The sequence below is a fragment of the Mesoplodon densirostris genome, chromosome 4 (genome assembly GCF_025265405.1).
Source record: "Mesoplodon densirostris isolate mMesDen1 chromosome 4, mMesDen1 primary haplotype, whole genome shotgun sequence".
Classification (NCBI taxonomy): domain Eukaryota; kingdom Metazoa; phylum Chordata; class Mammalia; order Artiodactyla; family Ziphiidae; genus Mesoplodon; species Mesoplodon densirostris.
The window spans coordinates 3,935,653-3,953,207 of NC_082664.1; the positions used below are offsets into that span (position 1 = coordinate 3,935,653).

The following is a 17,555-nucleotide window of genomic DNA, read 5'->3' on the forward strand; positions in this document are numbered from 1 at the left end:
GTTCAGGGAACTAAGATCCCACAAGCCGTGCCACAAGGCCAAAAAAAAAAAAAAGAATAATATATCATGACAAAATGGGGTTTAAAAGATTAATGCACGGTTGGAATAATAACCAAAACTCAATTCATGTAACATAACATATAAGTAAAGACGGAAATCATATCATCACAACAGATTCAAGTAAATATCTGACAAACTTCAAAACTCATTCATGATAAAAACTCTCAGAAAACTAGGACAGAAATAAACAGAAATAAAAAGCATCCGTGAGGAATCTATAGCTAATGTAATGGTGAAGACCAAGGCTAAGGCAAAGATATCTACTCTCACTGCAGACACCATATTGAGGTCTTGGCCAGCACAGTAAGTCAAGTAAAAAATTAAAGGCATACAGACTGGAAAAGATGAGGTAAAACTCTTTCTTCAGAGGCAAGCAGGTTCATCTACGTAGAAAACCCAGGCTTCCCTGGTGGCCCAGGGGTTAAGAATCCGCCTGCCAACACAGGGGGGCATGGGTTCATGCCCTGATCCGGGAAGATCCCACATGCCACGGAGCAACTAAGCCCGTGCGCCACAACTACTGAGTCTGCGCTCTAGAGCCCACAAGCCACAACTACTGAGCCCACGTGCCACAACTACTGAAGCCTACGCACCTAGAGCCCATGCTCCGCAACAAGAGAAGCCATGGCGATGAGAAGCCCACGCACCGCAACGAAGAGTAGCCCCCGCTCACTGCAACTAGAGAAAGCCCACGCACAGCAATGAAGACCCAACACAGCCATAAATAAATAAATAAATAAAATTATACATATTAAAAAAAAAGAATGTAGAAACCTTACTACCATATAGGTCCCCTACTCTCCCCTCTTACATTATAGTTATCTTATATATTACTGCATGTATACACACTGAAAACTCGATCAGTGTTATAATTTTTGCTGTCAAGTATATCTTAAAGAACTCAAGAGGAGAGAAACAGTCTACTGTATTTACTATTATTCTTCCTTCCTTCCTGATGTTCCAAGTTTCCTTCTGGTATCGTTTCTCATTTGCCTAAAGAACTTCCTGAAGCAATTATTTAGAGCAGGTCTGCTGGCAATGAATCCCCCTAGTTTCCCTTCATCTGAGAATACTTTTATTTCACCTTCTTTCCTAATAGATATGTTTCTTGGGTAAAAATTCTGAGCTGACCATTCTTTTCTTTCAACACTTTATAAATGCTGTACCACTGTCTTCTAGCCTCCATAGTTCCTGATGAGAAACTTGCGGTCATTCAAATTATTGTCCCTTACAGGTAACGTGTCATTCTCTGGCTACTTTTAAGATTTCTCTTTGTCTTTAGTTTTTAGAAGTCTGATTAGGATATGTCTGGGCATGGGTTTCTTTGGTCTATCCTGTTAGGGGTTCACTGCTGGATTCATAAGTCTTTTTTGTTAAGTGCTGAAGTATTTGAGAGATCTCAGATATATTAATCCATAACCATAGTTTTAAAGATTAACTATGTAATGGTTTTAAATGTGTGGGGAATTTGAGCAGTCAAATCCATGAGCTGTTAAATAAAGAAAAGAAATAGCAATAGTTTTCATTTTCATACAAAAAATACAAATGTAAACTCTAGAGCCAACCTGCCCAAGTTCAGACAATGGTGCCACCACTTCCTAACCACCTCACAAGTCACTCAACCTCTCTGTACCTCAGTTGTCTCCCTGGTAAAACGGGGATGAGAAAACATCATCTACCTCACAGAGTCTTGTGACGATGAAATGCGTTAATATATGCAAAGGTTTACAATAATGCCTGGCACACAGTAAGTGCTATATGCGTGTTAACCATTTGTGTGTGTGTGGTTTTTTTTTAAGATGTTGGGGGTAGGAGTTTATTAATCAATTTATTTATTTTTGCTGTGTTGGGTCTTCGTTTCTGTGCGAGGGCTTTCTCTAGTTGTGGCAAGCGGGGGCCACTCTTCATTGCGGTGCGCGGGCCTCTTACTATCATGGCCTCTCTTGTTGCGGAGCACAGGTTCCAGACACACAGGCTCAGTAGTTGTGGCTCACGGGCTCAGTTGCTCCGTGGCATGTGGGATCCTCCCAGACCAGGGCTCAAACCCGTGTCCCCTGCGTTAGCAGGCAGATTCTCAACCACTGCGCCACCAGGGAAGCCCCATTTGTGTTATTTTAAATTGAGTACAGAGGCTTAACAAAAACGAACTTTTTAAGTTAAACTTTAATGTAAGTTGAATATTGATTAAAATATAGATACTTGTAAATACTTCTCTTAAACACAAAAGCCTTGTCTTAGGCGGTCAAAGTCCACTAACCACAGGCGGAGTAGAACCCCATGAGGCTGTGACGCAGGAGCCACAAGTCAGTCACCCTTGAGTCTCTCACAAGACCCGAGCGCTCATAAATCACAGATATCAACTCAGCGGGTGAATTCAGTCCACCTCCCCAATAACTACGATACGCAGAGATGCCTGATTCAACCAACACAGAACAGAGGTCGGTCAGGACCCCACTGGCAGTGTTGTACAGAAGTGACCTCACTTAAGACGTACGTGTTCTGGCAGCTAGCCAACATTGATCCTGATCCTTTTTTCACAATAATTTCACTAGAATAGCTAGTGATTATTTGAGTGAGTCAGGTAAGGTATTTTGAGAAACAAAACACTTAGAAAACACTTAGAGGGACTTCCCTGGTGGTCCAGTGGCTAAGAGTCCACGCTCCCACTGCAGGGGGACCAGGTTCGATCCCTGGTCGATGAACTAAGATCCTGCATATCGCATGGTGCAGCCAACAAAAAAAAACAAAAAACAAAAAAGAAAACACTTAGAAAAACATGCCTACTTTCAAAGTTTTCTATTAAGTGTTAAACACTATAATGTTCTCTTTTAAAGTAACTCTGGATTTTTGGAGGCAGGAAAAAAAGTTAAAACATCAACATTTTGGGACTTCCCTGGTGGCGCAGTGGTTGAGAGTCCACCTGCCAATGTAGGGGACACGGGTTCGTGCCCCGGTCCGGGAAGATCCCACATGCCACGGAGCGGCTAGGCCCGTGAGCCATGGCCACTGAGCCTGCGCATCCGGAGCCTGGGCTCCGCAAGAGGAGAGGCCACAACAGTGAAAGGCCCGCGTACCGCAAAAAAAAAACAAAAAAACCCAACACTTTAGCTGTACTCCACCTCAATTAAAAATGGTCAGGGCTTCCCTGTTGGCGCAGTGGTTGAGAGTCCACCTGCCGATGCAGGGAACACGGGTTCGTGCCCCGGTCCGGGAAGATCCCACATGCCGCGGAGCGGCTAGGCCCGTGAGCCATGGCTGCTGAGCCTGCGCATCCGGAGCCTGTGCTCCGCAACGGGAGAGGCCACAACAGTGAGAGGCCCGCGTACCGCAAAAAAAAAAAAAAAAAAAAAGTCGTAAAGTATTGTTTGGGAAGGGCACTCAGGCCATATTCTAGCAAATCAGAAGTAAATTACCCCATCCTGGAACTCACAAGCATGTTAAACATTAGCCAGGGCTCACACATGCTTAGGTGAGGACAAGCAAGACTCACCTCTAAGTTGTACTTCTTCATCTGGTTCAAGTGCCGGCAGTACAGGTAGAGCATGCCAATGCTACTGCCCACGGCAATGTAGTCCCCGTTGGCGTCCAGGGCCGTGAGGTAGACCACTATGGAGCGGAAACCCTTCTGGATCTTTGTGGGAATGGCATTGAGGAGATAGTACAAAGGGCAGAACTCTCTGAATGTAATAGACTCTGATACGGATGCCATGGCCAACGTTTCCACAGATGATCTTCAAGCAGGACAAGGAATTTTAACTGGCATCTAGGGAAACCTGGGGGCTAAAGAACAAGGCATTATAATGCTTTCAACATCTAGTCATGCAAAGAGAAGTCAGGTATAATAGTGGGAACGAGGAACTTTCAGATGGGTATGGATTATAGTCAGAGCTGAATTAAACAGAGAAAGTAACCAAGTGTCATTAAGATCACTTTTGGGCATTTTAATTCAAAACTCACTTCAATACATGCTGGCCCCTGTAATTTAGATTGTGATAAATGCTATGGAGGGGAAGGGGTAGAAAGAATATTAAAAACAGTTCTTAATCTCAAGTAGCTTATGATCTAGTGAGGGAGGCAAAAGAAACTGTGAAGAGACATAAAACCAGATGCGATTAGGTGCTAATCTGTGGGTCTCAATGAGAAGAGGGAGAGAGCAGTGTGGACTAGAGAGTGGAGAAAGCTTCACCAGAAACATCCAGAATTCTGAAGCCCACCAGGAAGGACAGAATGTGGAAAAGAGGAATTCCCCGGCAGTCCGCACTTCCACTGCAGGGGGCACGGATTCGATCCCTGGTCGGGGAACTAAGATCCCGCAAGCTGCACGGCCGGAAAAAAAAAAAAAAGCGTGTGGAAAAGAAACAGTAAAGACACTGTACTAGGAGAACAGTGGACCAATCCAGACGTAGGAATAAGCTCACTGTGCCGAGGTGGTGGAGAAACATGTCCCCCGGCTGGATAGCCACAGCCTCCACAGCACTCAGAACCTCAGGCTACACAACACCTCCTATCTGTTCTGCACTGACACTCACACCTCTTGAAAATTTGGATTTAAAGCTTCCCTCAATAAAGGGAAGCGTGTTATATATCATCACACAGCGTGTTATACTTTATGAAGTGTTCATTCACCCATTTAATCCTTACCCTACAAACTTTTACATAGGTTTGGAAGTCCCAGCCACGGCAATCAGAGAAGAAAAAGAAATAAAAGGAATACAAACTGGAAAAGAAGTAAAACTGTCACCGTCTGCAGATGACATGAGACTATACATAGAAAATCCTAAAGATGACACCAGAAAACTACTAGAACTAATCAATGAATCTGGTAAGGTTGCAGGATACAAAATTAATGCTCAGAAATCTCTTTCATTCCTATGCACTAACAATGAAAGATCAGAAAGAGAAATTGAGGGAAGAATCCCATTTACCATCACAACAAAAAGAATAATATACCTGGGAATAAACCTACCTAAGGAGACAAAAGACCTGTACTCAGAAAACTATAAAACACTGATGAAAGAAATCAAAGATGATGTAAACAGATGGAGAAATACACCATGTTCTTGGATTGGAAGAATCAATATTGTGATAATGATTATACTACCCAAAGCAATCTACAGATTCAATGCAATCCCTATCAAACTACCAATGGCATTCTTCACAGAATTAGAACAAAAAATTTTACAATTTGTATGGAGACACAGAAGACCCTGAATAGCCAAAGCAATCTTGAGAAAGAAAAACGGAGCTAGAGGAATCAGGCTCCCAGACTTCAGACTATACTACAAAGCTACAGGACAGTATGGTCCTGGCACAAAAACAGAAATATAGATCAATGGTACAGGATAGAAAGCCCAGAGATAAACCCACACACATATGGTCACCTAATTTAGGACAAAGGAGGCAAGAACATACAGTGGAGAAAAGACAGCCTCTTCAATAAGTGGTGCTGGGAAAACTGCACAGCTACATGTAAAAGAATGAAATTAGAACACTACCTAACACCATACACAAAAATAAACTCCAAATGGATTAAAGACCTAAATGTAAGACCAAACAGTATAAAACTCTTAGAGGAAAACATAGGAAAAACACACTTTGACATAAACCACAGCAAGATCTTTTTTGACCCACCTCCTAAAGGAAATAAAAACAAAAATAAACAAATGGGACTTAATTAAATTTAAAAGCTTTTGCCCAGCAAAGGAAACCATAAACAAGACGAAAAGAAAACCCTCAGAATGGGAGAAAATATTTGCAAACAAAGGAACAAAGGATTAATCTCCAAAATACACAAACAGCTCATGGAGCTCAATATCAAAAAAACAAACAACCCAGTTGAAAAACGGGCAGAACTAAACAGACATCTCTCCAAGGAGGACATACAGATGGCCAAGGGGCACATGAAAGGATGCTCAACGTCACTAATTATTAGTGAAATGCAAATCAAAACTACAATGAGGATCTTCCCTGGTGGCACAGTGGCTAAGAATCTACCTGCCAATGCAGGGGACACAGGCTCGATCCCTGGTTCTGGAAGATCCCACATGCCACGGAGCAACTAAGCCCATGTGCTTAGTTGGGCACTGCACTCTAGAGCCCACGTGCCACAACTACTGAAGCCTGCACGCCCTAGAGCCCACGAACTGAACTACTGAGCCGGTGTGCCTAGAGCCCATGCTCCACAGCAAGAGAAACCACCGCAATGAGAAGCCCGCACACCACAACAAAGAGCAGTCCCCACTCGGCAACTAGAGAAAGCCCGTTAGCAGCAACAAAGACCCAACTCAGCCAACAAACAAACAAAAAACAACTACAATGAGGTATCACCTCACACCGGTCAGAATGCCCATCATCAAAAAATCTACAGGGCTTCTCTGGCGGCGCAGTGGTTAAGAGTCCGCCTGCCAATGCAGGCGACACAGGTTCGATCCTTGGTCCAGGAAGATCTCACATGCTGCAGAGCAACTAAGCTCATGCGCCACAACTACTGAGCCTGCACTCTAGAGCCTGCAAGCCACAACTACTGAAGCCCACGCACCTATAGCCCGTGCTCCACAAGAAAAGCCACCACAATGAGAAGCCCGCACACAGCAACAAAGAGCAGCCCTGCTCGCTGCAACCGGAGAAAGCCCGTGGGCAGCAGCAAAGACCCAACTCGGCCCAAAATAAATAAATAAAATAAATAAATTTATTTTTAAAAAGTCTACAAACAATAAATGCTGGAGAGGGTGTGGAGCAAAGGGAACCCTCTTGCACTGTTGGCGAGAATGTAAATTGATACAGCCACTGTGGAGAACAGTATGGAGATTCCCTATAAAACTAGAAATAGAACTACCATATGACCCAGCAATCCCATTACTGAGCATATACCCTGAGAAAACCATAACTCAAAAGGACACATGTACCCCAACCGGTTCATTGCAGCACTGTTTATAATAGCCAGGATATGGAAACAACCTAAATGTCCAAAGACAGATGAATGAATAAAGATGATGTGGTACATATATACAATGGAATGTCACTCAGCCATAAAAAGGAATGAAGTTGGGTCATTTGTAGAGATGTAGATGGACCTAGAGTCTGTTATACAGAGTGAAGTAAGCCAGAAAGAGAAAAACAAATATTGTTTATTAACGCATATATGTGGAATCTAGAAAAATGGTACAGATGAACCTATTTGCAGGGCAGGAATAGAGACGCAGACGTACAGAATGGACATGTGGACACAGGAGGGGAAGGGGTGGGTGGGATGAACTGGGAGATTAGAATTGACATAAATACACTAACATGCGTAAAACAGATAGCCTAGTGGGAACTTGCTATAAAGCACAGGAAGCTCAGCTCGGTGCTCTGTGATGACCTAGGTGGGTGGGTTGGGAGGGAGTGGGAGGGAGGTCCAAGAGGGAGGGGATATATGTATACATATAGCTGATTCACTTCATTGTACAGCAGAAACTAACACAACGTTGTAAAGCAATTATATTCTAATTAAAATAAAAAAAAACTTTTACATAAGCTACTGAGGGCCAGAGGGTCACAAGACCTGCTCAAGACCACACGGGCAAGACCTGAATCTAGACCGTTGCCCTTCAAGTCCTCAGCCCTTTCCAAAGGACTCTCTATCACATCCCCACCCCCTGCTTCTCTTTCTCCACACATCCTCTTCCTCTCCTGTTGATGGCCATCTCTGCCTGGTACCCTCCACCACTGGTCTGTAAGCCCAAGAGCAGAGGCCACATCCACCTCATTACCCCTCTAGCCCCTGGAACCTAGAAAAGGGTCAGGCACATCAGAGGCACTAAGTATTAATTAATTTTTAATAAATTTATTTATTTTAGTTATTTATGTACTTTCGGCTACATTGGGACTTCATTGCTGTGCGCGGGCTGTCTCTAACTGCGGCGAGCAGGGGCTACTCTTCGTTGCGGTGCGCGGGCTTCTCACTGCGGTGGCTTCTTTTTTTGTGGAGCACGGGCTCTAGGTGTGCGGGCTTCAGTAGTTGCAATGTGCGGGCTCAGTAGTTGTGGCTCGCGGGTTCTAGAGCACAGGCTCAGCAGTTGTGGTGCATGGGCCTAGTTGCTCCGCAGCATGTGGGATCCTCCTGGACCAGGGCTCGAACCCGTGTCCCCTACCTTGGCAGGCGGACTCTCAACCACTGTGCCACCAGGGAAGTCCCACACTAAGTATACATTGAATAAATGAATGAGTTATAAAAGAGGAAAATCTGCAAGGAAGGAGTGAGTTGAAGAATGGAAAAGAAACAAAATTTCAGCTTTTCTCCAATATGGCCCCAGTTCAATGCTGGAATAAAAATCCTCTAGATCATTTTCAGACTCCTATTTCATTTGACAGTCACAATAGACAATACAAACAGTGGAGCAGGCAGGGTAACTCACAAACAGCTTTCCTAAAGGAAGTAAACAGTAATAAGTCCCTCTGTGATGGTTAAGAACATTAATATACCCTCTTTTAGCAGAAGTTGAAGCTCTGGGAGGTTCAGAAATTTGCCCGGGGTCATATAGTTTTAAGTGAAATTTTGACGGTAAATGTTGATCCTGTCCATACAGCGGCATACTTCATAAATTTACAACTCTGTAAGGTCAAGACTGTCTTGGCTAAAAGATACCCATGCTCCCCAATCTTTGGTTTGTACAAGTACTCCAGAGAGGTGGGCAAAACCCACATGACCCCGAAATCAAATGAAAATGAAACGGCTATCAGGCAAACACAAGCGAGAACAGCCACAGTCAGACACCTTGGGAAAGCACATAGACCATTTTAAGGAGGACACTAAAGCCAAAATAACAATGAAAATAGCAACAATGGTAATAGTGAACACTATTACTTAACGGAAACTGTTCTAGCGCACGAACTCATTAAATCCTCACAAAAAACCTCAGGAGGTTGGCACCACTGTTATCTCCACTTTACAGGTGAGAAATGTTCTCACTTCAACAGTTTCTCTCCACCTTCAAGCAGAAGGGCATCACAGGAGCAGGAAACGATGTATTTCCTTGATGGGTGTGTGCACACACACACGGATGTGCCATAATTTACGTGATGTTTTTAAAATAAAATTTTATTTTTATAAATGTTCGCTAAATGTTGCACTATAGAAACGTACCAAGAATGAAATAAATGGCACTCATAATCCCATCAAAGACACATGTTACATATATATGTGTGTAAACACACAAAGGTTTTCACTTAATAAATCATGAGCATTTGCCATGTCATTAAATACTTCCCTAGAATAAGATTTTTAGTGACCATATAAAAAAACTGCCGAGAACACGTTATAGTCATAAACCAAGAGAACATGCTATATTCATAAACCAAGATTTTCTCAAAGTGTTTTAACTTCCACTTTAGCTGATGAGATCTCCTAGGAAGCAAGCAGAGGTACTAAGCACTTCACAAATGTCAGCTAATATTAATTCCCCCTTTAAAAGTCTTTTTCCTCAAAGTAGCCCTGTCAAATTATGACATTCAGATTTCAAACACTCATCCCCTTGAACTGGTACTATTCACGGAGAGTTCCATAATCTCTACACAGAAGGGGCTTTGAGTCTGCAGCCTGGTTAGAAGGGGGCAGTGGACTTGCCTCAAAACTGCACTTGTAAAGCAGGCACACTAGCCTCACTTAGAAAATATGTTTATTTGAGGTGGCTTAGGCAGTATTAGAGGATAATATGGAAGGTCAGAGTCTCTGGAACCGTCTCCTTGGCACAATCAGTGATCATACAACCAAAAGCAACTTCGAATGTGTCAGAAGGGAGTGCAGGACTCGCTGGCCAAACTCCATTAAAAACGATCACAATTCTGTAGCAGGTAACAGACAGCGTAATCAAATTTGGGATCAAAATTATTTAAGCTGAAACACTAGCATTCATCCATGATTTCTCCCTCTCCCTCACCCCCACAGTAACCCCTCAGCTTGTTCCATCAGCTCTATGTACTAACCTACCTCACAGCTGGCCCCTCCTCACCAACTCTGTGGCCATGTCTGAGATAAATCCAGTACACCTCTCACTTGGACCACTGCATTGTTCTTGTAACAACTGCTTTCCTGCTTCCACACCTGTCCCTGGAATTCAGATTCATACAGAGCAGTCAGAATAAGCTCTCTGACTTCAACAAAATTAAAAACTTTTGTGCTCCGAAGGACATCATCAAGAAAAGTAAAAAGACAACCCACAGAATGAGAGAAAATACTTGTTAATCATACATCTGACAAAGGACTTGTATCCAGAATATATGAGAAATGCTTAAAACTTAATAATTAAAAGGTAATTTTTAAGTGGGCAACAGATCTGAATAGACATTTCTCCCCAGAAGACATACAAATGGCCAATAAGCACATGAAAAGATGCTCAATATCGTTAATCATCAGGGAAAATGCAAAACAAAACCACGAGATATCACTTCACACTCACTAGGATGGCTATAACCAAAAAGAAAGATAAGTGTTAACAAGGATGTGGAGAAACTGGAACCCTCATACATTGTTGGCAGAAAATAAACTGCGGCAGTCACTGGCAGTTCCTCAAAAGGTTAAGCATACAGCTACCATATGACCCAGCAATTCTACTCCTAGTTATATACCTAAGAGAAATGAAAACATATGTCTACACAAAAACTTGTATACAGAATTTCATATTACTATTCATAAAAGCCAAAAAGTAAAACAACCCAACTGTCCATCGACTGATGAATGGATAAACAAAACATGGTATATCCATGCAACTGACGATTATTCAGCAATAAAAAGGAATGAAGTACTGATATATGCCACAATATGATGAACCTTGAAAACATTATGCTAAGTGAAAGAAGCCAGACACGAAAGATCACACATTTGCATGACTCCATTTATATGAAATAGCAAATGGCCAGAATAAGCAAATCTATAGACAGAAAGCACAGCAATGATTGCCTGAAGCCGAGAGAAGAGAGTGGGGGTGGGGATGACTGCTAAAGGGTATGGTGTTTCTTTTTAGGGTGGTATGTCCTAAAACTGATTGTTGCATAACTCTGTGAATATACTAAAAAACACTGAATTGCACACCTTGAATGGTTAATATATATGGTATGTGAAATCTCAATGAAGCTATTACCCCAAAAAAACACACCAACCCGCCCCCCCCCACAAAAGAAGAATCAGCTCTCCAACATGCATTCATGACAAAAACTTCAGTAAACCAGAAACAGGGGAACTTCCTCAACCTGATAAGGAATACCTACAAAAAAAACTTAACAACTAACATCATACTTAATGTTGAGAAACCCAGAGCTTCCCCAACTGGGCTTCCCTGGTGGTGCAGTGGTTAAGAATCCACCTGCCAATGCAGGGACACGGGTTCGAGCCCTGGTCCAGGAAGATCCCACATGCTGCGGAGCAACTAAGCCCGTGCGCCAAAACTGCTGAGCCTGCACTCTAGAGCCCATGTATCAATCACAACTACTGAAGCCCATGCGCCTAGAACCCGTGCTCCGCAACGAGAAGGCACCGCAATGAGAAGCCCACGCACCGAAATGAAGAGTAGCCCCCGCTCAACGCAACTAGAGAAAGCCCGCGCATAGCAACGAAGACCCAATGCAGCCAAAAATAAAAAATAAATAAGTAAATAAATTAAAAAAAAAAAAAGCTTCCCCAACTAAGATCAGGTACAAAGCAAGGATGTCCCCCTCTCACCACTCCTTTTCAACATTTACTGGAAGTTCCAGCTAATGCAATAAGACAAGGAAATAAAAGGTATACAGATTGGGAAGGAAGAAATAAAACTATGTTTGTGGATGACATGTTCATCTATGTAGAAAATCTGAAAGAATCAATAAAAAAAACTCCTGAAACTAATAGGCAATTATAGCAAGGTTTCAGGATACAAGATTAATATACAAAAGTCAATCACTTCCCTATATACCAGCTATGAACAAGAGGAATTTTAAATTAAAAACACAGTATCATTTACATTTGCATGCCCCCAAACAAAACACTTAGGTATAAATCTAACAAAATATGTAAAGAGCTATACAAGGAAAAGTATAAAACTCACATGAACAAAATCAAAGAGCAACTAAATAAATAGAGAGATGTTCCATGTTCACAGATAAGAAAATTCAATATTGTTAAGATGTCAATTCTTCCCAACTGAATATACAGATTCAGTGTAATCCTAAGAAGTTATTTTGTGGATACCAACAAACTAACTCTAAAGTTTGTATAGAGAGACAGAAGACCCAAAATAGCCAACACAATGTTGAAGGAGAAAAACAAAGTTAGAGGACTGATACTACCCAACTGCAAAACTTATTATAAAGCATCAGTTATCAAGACAGTGTGGTACTGGCAAAAGAACAAATGGATCAACAGAACAGAAGAGAAAGCCCAGATATAGACCCACATAAATACAGCCAGCTGATCTCTGACAATGGAGCAAAGGCAATACAATGGAGCAAAGACAGCCTTTTCAACAAATGGTGCTGGAACAACTGGACATACACATGTAAAAAAGTGAATATAGGCATAGACTTTTCCCAAAAATTAAAAATGGATCACAGGGACTTTCCTGGTGGCGCAGTGGTTAAGAATCCACCAGCCAATGCAGGGGACACGGGCTCCATCCCTGGTCTGGGAAGATCCCACATGCCACGGAGTAACTAAGCCCGTGAGCCACAACTACTGAAGCCCACGCGCCTAGAGCCCGTCCTCCACAACAAGAGAAGCCACCGCAATGAGAAGCCCAAGCACCGCAATGAAGAGTAGGCCCCGCTCGGCAACTAGAGAAAGCCCGTGCGCAGCAACGAAAACCAAACGCAGCCAAAAAAAAAGGATCACAGACCTAAATGTACAGCACAAAAGCTATAAAACTTCTAGAAGGCAATATAGGAGAAAACCTAGATGACCTTGGGTATGGTGATGACATTTTAAATAATATCACCAAAGGCATGATCCACGAAAGAAGTAACTGATAAGCTAGACTTTATTAAAATTTAAAACTGCTCTACAAAAGACAATGTCAAATGAAGGAGAAGACAAGCCACAGATTAGGAGAAAAACTGCAAAACGTACCTATCTGATAAAGGGCTGTTATCCAAAATATACAAAGAACTTTTAAAACTCAACAACCCAATTAAAATACAGGCCAGGGGGTGGTGCAGTGGTTGAGAGTCCGCCTGCCGATGCAGGGGACACGGGTTCGTGCCCCGGTCCGGGAAGATCCCACATGCCGCGGAGCGGCTGAGCCCGTGAGCCATGGCCGCTGAGCCTGCGCGTCCGGGGCCTGTGCTCCGCAACGGGAGAGGCCACAACAGTGAGAGGCCCGCGTACCGCAAAAACAAAAAACAAAAAACAAATAAACAGGCCAAAGATCTTAATAAACACCTCACCAAAGAAGACATACAGATGTCAAATAAGTCTATGAAAAGATGCTCCACATCACCTATCAGGAGAATGCAAATTAAAACGAGATACCACCACACACCTAGTAGAATGGCCAAAATCTAGAACACTGACAACACCAAATGCTGGTAAGAATGTGGAGCAACAGGAACTCTCATTCATTGCTGGTGGGGATGCAAAATGGTACAGCCGCTTAGGAAGACAATTTGAAGGTTTCTTACAAAAGTAAACATAATCTTATCATAGTATCCAGCAGTTGCAGCTCTTGGTACTTATGTAAAGGAGTTCGAAACTTATGCCCAGACAAAACCTTCACCAGAATGTTTACAACATCTTTATTCATAATTGTAAAAATCTGGAAGCAACTAGCACTTTAGTAAGTGAATGAATAAATAAACTTTGGTACATCCAGGCACTAGAATATTATTCAGCACTACAAAGAAATGGGCTATCAAACCATGAAAAGACATGGAGGAACTTGAAGTGCACATTACTAAGTGAAAGAAGGCAATCTGAAAAGGCTGCATATGCTGTATAATTCCAACTCTGTAACCTTCTGGAAAAGGCAAAGCTATGGAGACAGTAAAAAGATCAGTGGTTGCCAGGGTTTGTGTGGGGGAGGGGAAGGGATAAGTAGGCAGAGCACAGAGGATTTTTAGGGAGATAAAAATACTGACACCATAAAGATGGATACATGTCACTATACATTTGGCCAGTCCTACAGAACACACAACACCAACCCTAACGTGAACGACGGACTCTGGGTGATTATGCTGTATCAGTGCAGGTTCATCAGTTGTAACAAATGCCCCACTCTGGTGGCAGATGCTGATAAAGGGGGAGGCTATGCATGCGGGTGGGGCAGGGACTATACGGGAAATCTCTGTAGCATCCCCTCAGTTTTGCTGTGAACCTAAAACTGCTCTGAAAATAAGTGTTTAAAAAAAAAAAAGTTCTTTGAAAGAGAAGTGGGTGGATCTCATACCACTCACCCTATTCAACATTCTACAGTGGTTCCCCAGTGCTCCGAGAATAACCAAATACCTTTCTGTGGCCTACAGGCTGTGTGGTCTGACCCCTTCCTGGCTGCCCCATAACGCCTCCACCTCTCTCCACTCATCCCCCAAGCTCTAGCTCCACTGGCCCCCTCTCTCCTCCTCAGGCTTCAGAACTGACTACTCCCCCTCCGATCGTTCATCTCTCTCCACACACCAGGCTGCAGAAAGGCCTTCCCTGATCAGATCACTTACACTATCCATCAGTCCCCTCTTCCTTCTAACATATCATCTTGCTTATGTCCTTCATAATTCTCATCACAACCTTTAATTACTTTATTTGATAAACAGTTTAATGATCATCTCTCTCATGAGAATGTAAGCAACATAAACCCTCTCTTGTTTACCAATGAAAAGCCTCATAGGTAACAATATCTTTGGCACGGAGGAGATGTTCAGTAAAGATTTGTTGAATGAATAAATAAAATGTTAACTTCAGGTCTTACTGCAAAAGAATATTCTCAATCCAATCTTTAAAATCAAGAATGCTTCCCTGGTCCTGAATATTTCCATTAAAAATATAAAACATCAAAACATTCTTCTTTGAGGCAGGATAATTCTCTCCCCATTAACACCACAATCCCATACACCGGGAAGGTGGGAGCTGACCTTCACGCCGACTGATAGCACCCGAATGCCTGATGGGCAGTTTTTAAAAACTGGAGCTAGGACTAATAACACATAGTCTAAATCATCCACATCCTCTTGCGCCTTCCTCCCATACAGTCTATTTTTAAAGTCTGGCTACAACATCCACTGTTCTTTCAAATGTTAAAATCTTATGGCTGAACATAATGAGATGGAGGCAGTCATTTATCTTCCAGATGAAGTTTTGTCAACTTTTCTGATCCCAAGCCCGCTGGCTAGCCAGTGCTGAGTCTAAAGCCTGATGACAGCATGAAGTTGAGCAGTTCAGCAAACCAGTCTGCATCCAGCTTCATCCCAGGCCACTCTTCCATCCACATACTCCACACTGCAGCCACAGTGAGCTTCCCACCACAGTCCCCGAACACACCATGACCTGTGTGTCTTTGCAAAGTCCCTTTCGTTCCTTCCCCATTCCCCATACACATCTTGTAAGAACAAGTTCTCCACAGGAAGCCTTCAGCCTCCCTCTTTCACAGACCGCTATGAGGGCAGTTATCACACGGCACCATCATGATTTGTTCTCTATCTTCCTCAATGGCTTCTTTCTAGTCTTCATCTATATCCTGTTCATCCACAAATTTGCAGCGCTTCAAAAGACCAATAGGGAGTGTGGTACAATCAACGCTCAACACATATTTGTTGAATTAATCTCCCTCAAAACACTGTGCCAGAATTCCTCAAGTATGACAGAACAAAATATAAAGCCACCCTACCTCAGTTACGTCCATCATTATGCAAAAATTCACTGGTCTCTTATGTCTGGATCCAAAGAATACGTTCATTTAAAATTGACACACACTTTGAACAACAGCTCACTTCCACCTCAGCAGTTCACAGAGCCATCAACTACTCCCTCAGGATTCTACCAAGCTCCTTGAGCTGCACTATATCTAGAAATCTCTCCATGCTTGACTCTGAAGCTTGTCTTCATTATGTGTGTAGCTGTTTCCTCATCTGTTCTTCACTTATTCTAAGTTTAATGAACTGCTCTGCCTGACGCCTGTTTCCTTCCATTTTTCCTCGTTAAGTTCCAGGAGTCATTTTGTTCAAACTACATAGAAGCTAATGTGAAATGAGACCTTCCTCAAACTTGAAGTGTAATTTCTCTAAGAGAAAACTGAAAAAAAATCCAGTAGGAGCCAATCTTCTATTGAAAAAGACAATGTGACAACAAAATCACTTAAACCTAACAAAAGCTACTTACTAGTCACTCCTTCAGAAGAGGACTTTCCTTATCCCACCACCAGTCTCCAAGCCAGTCCTGAAAACTCAAATAGAGCATCCCCTGTATTTATGCCTGCCGCTTCTCAAGTTTGAAAGTTCCCCGAGGGCAGGGACTGGGTCTGTCTGGTCCACCACAGCATCCCTAGAAGCTGGTACTGTGGCTGGCATACAACAGGCCCCAAATAACTATCTGCTGAATGAACCAACAAGAGATGTTGGGGGGGAAAAAAAGCAAGGTCAGAGCTTTATCAAGGTACGTTGTAGCTGGGAGAGAGAAAGTATAACATGCCTTGCAGCTCCTTGCAGGAGTCACTGGTGACCACAAGGGCTACAGTGGCTTTATTCCCAGATTCTGCCCATGCTGGGATCTGGGTTTGGGGATTTCCAGAACTCCTTTCCTTAAAGTTCTCAAGACCTTGGCTACAAGGAGGAAGTCAACCCCAAGGGCAACTGATCACTCCAGCAGATAAGGCAAAGGTGCATCCATGCTGGTACCCCACGCTCTGCGTACAAATGTTAACAGAAGCAACAGAACAGAATAAAATTCCTGAATCTCAGCGAGAAAGTGAGGAAGAACAAAGAGCAGGGAAGAGAAAAGGAAGCAGGGTACGCGGGTAAGGAGAGCGGGGGCTAGCCTTTATTGAAACGGACCGCGTGCCAGGCACCGTGCTGAGCAATTTCATCCTTCCACCAAGCCAGAGCTAGAAACTACTACCATCCCTACTTTACTGATGATGAACCTGAAGTTTAGTGAGACATCACTTGCCCTGAGCACACAGCTAGGAAGGCGCCGCGCTGTGAGCCGGGTCTGACTCGAGGGTACCCCACTCTTCAACCTGCACTCACTACTCTGTCTCTGAGGCCTTAAGGCAGGACTGGGAGACGAGTCGTTCATTTATCCATTTAACGAACACTTACTGAGCACCTACTGGGTACATGCCAAGGCGTGGTGCCAGACGCTGGTGGGCGGATGAAGGGACGGGGACTGAGAGGGTCGGGGGATAGGACGCAGCGTCAATCGTAAGACCACGGAGCTCGGCGCCTCGGGCCGGCGGCGCAAAGGGGATGCAAGGGTGCGGCACAGGGGAGGGAAGGCGCGGAAGGGGAGGGGCGAGCGAGCCGGGTCGCGTGGGGCGGAGGGCCCGCGGGAGGCGTCGGCCGACCCG

At 43.4% G+C, this 17,555-nt stretch overlaps 1 protein-coding gene across 6 annotated transcripts in view; it reads right to left on the reverse strand.

Annotated features, from left to right (window-relative positions):
• Nucleotides 1-17,555, reverse strand: part of TECPR2 (tectonin beta-propeller repeat containing 2) — a 98,291-nt gene that overhangs the window by 80,291 nt on the left and 445 nt on the right. For 3 of the 6 annotated variants that reach the window (XM_060095603.1, XM_060095599.1, XM_060095604.1), the window contains exon 2: nucleotides 3,551-3,840. In XM_060095603.1, coding sequence (XP_059951586.1) covers nucleotides 3,551-3,769 — 219 coding nt within the window. In that variant the 5' untranslated portion in view covers nucleotides 3,770-3,840. Of the gene's footprint in view, nucleotides 1-3,550; nucleotides 3,841-10,027; nucleotides 10,148-17,307; nucleotides 17,439-17,555 lie in introns of those variants that run through there. The other 3 variants (XM_060095600.1, XM_060095602.1, XM_060095601.1) reach the window with 3 other exon arrangements.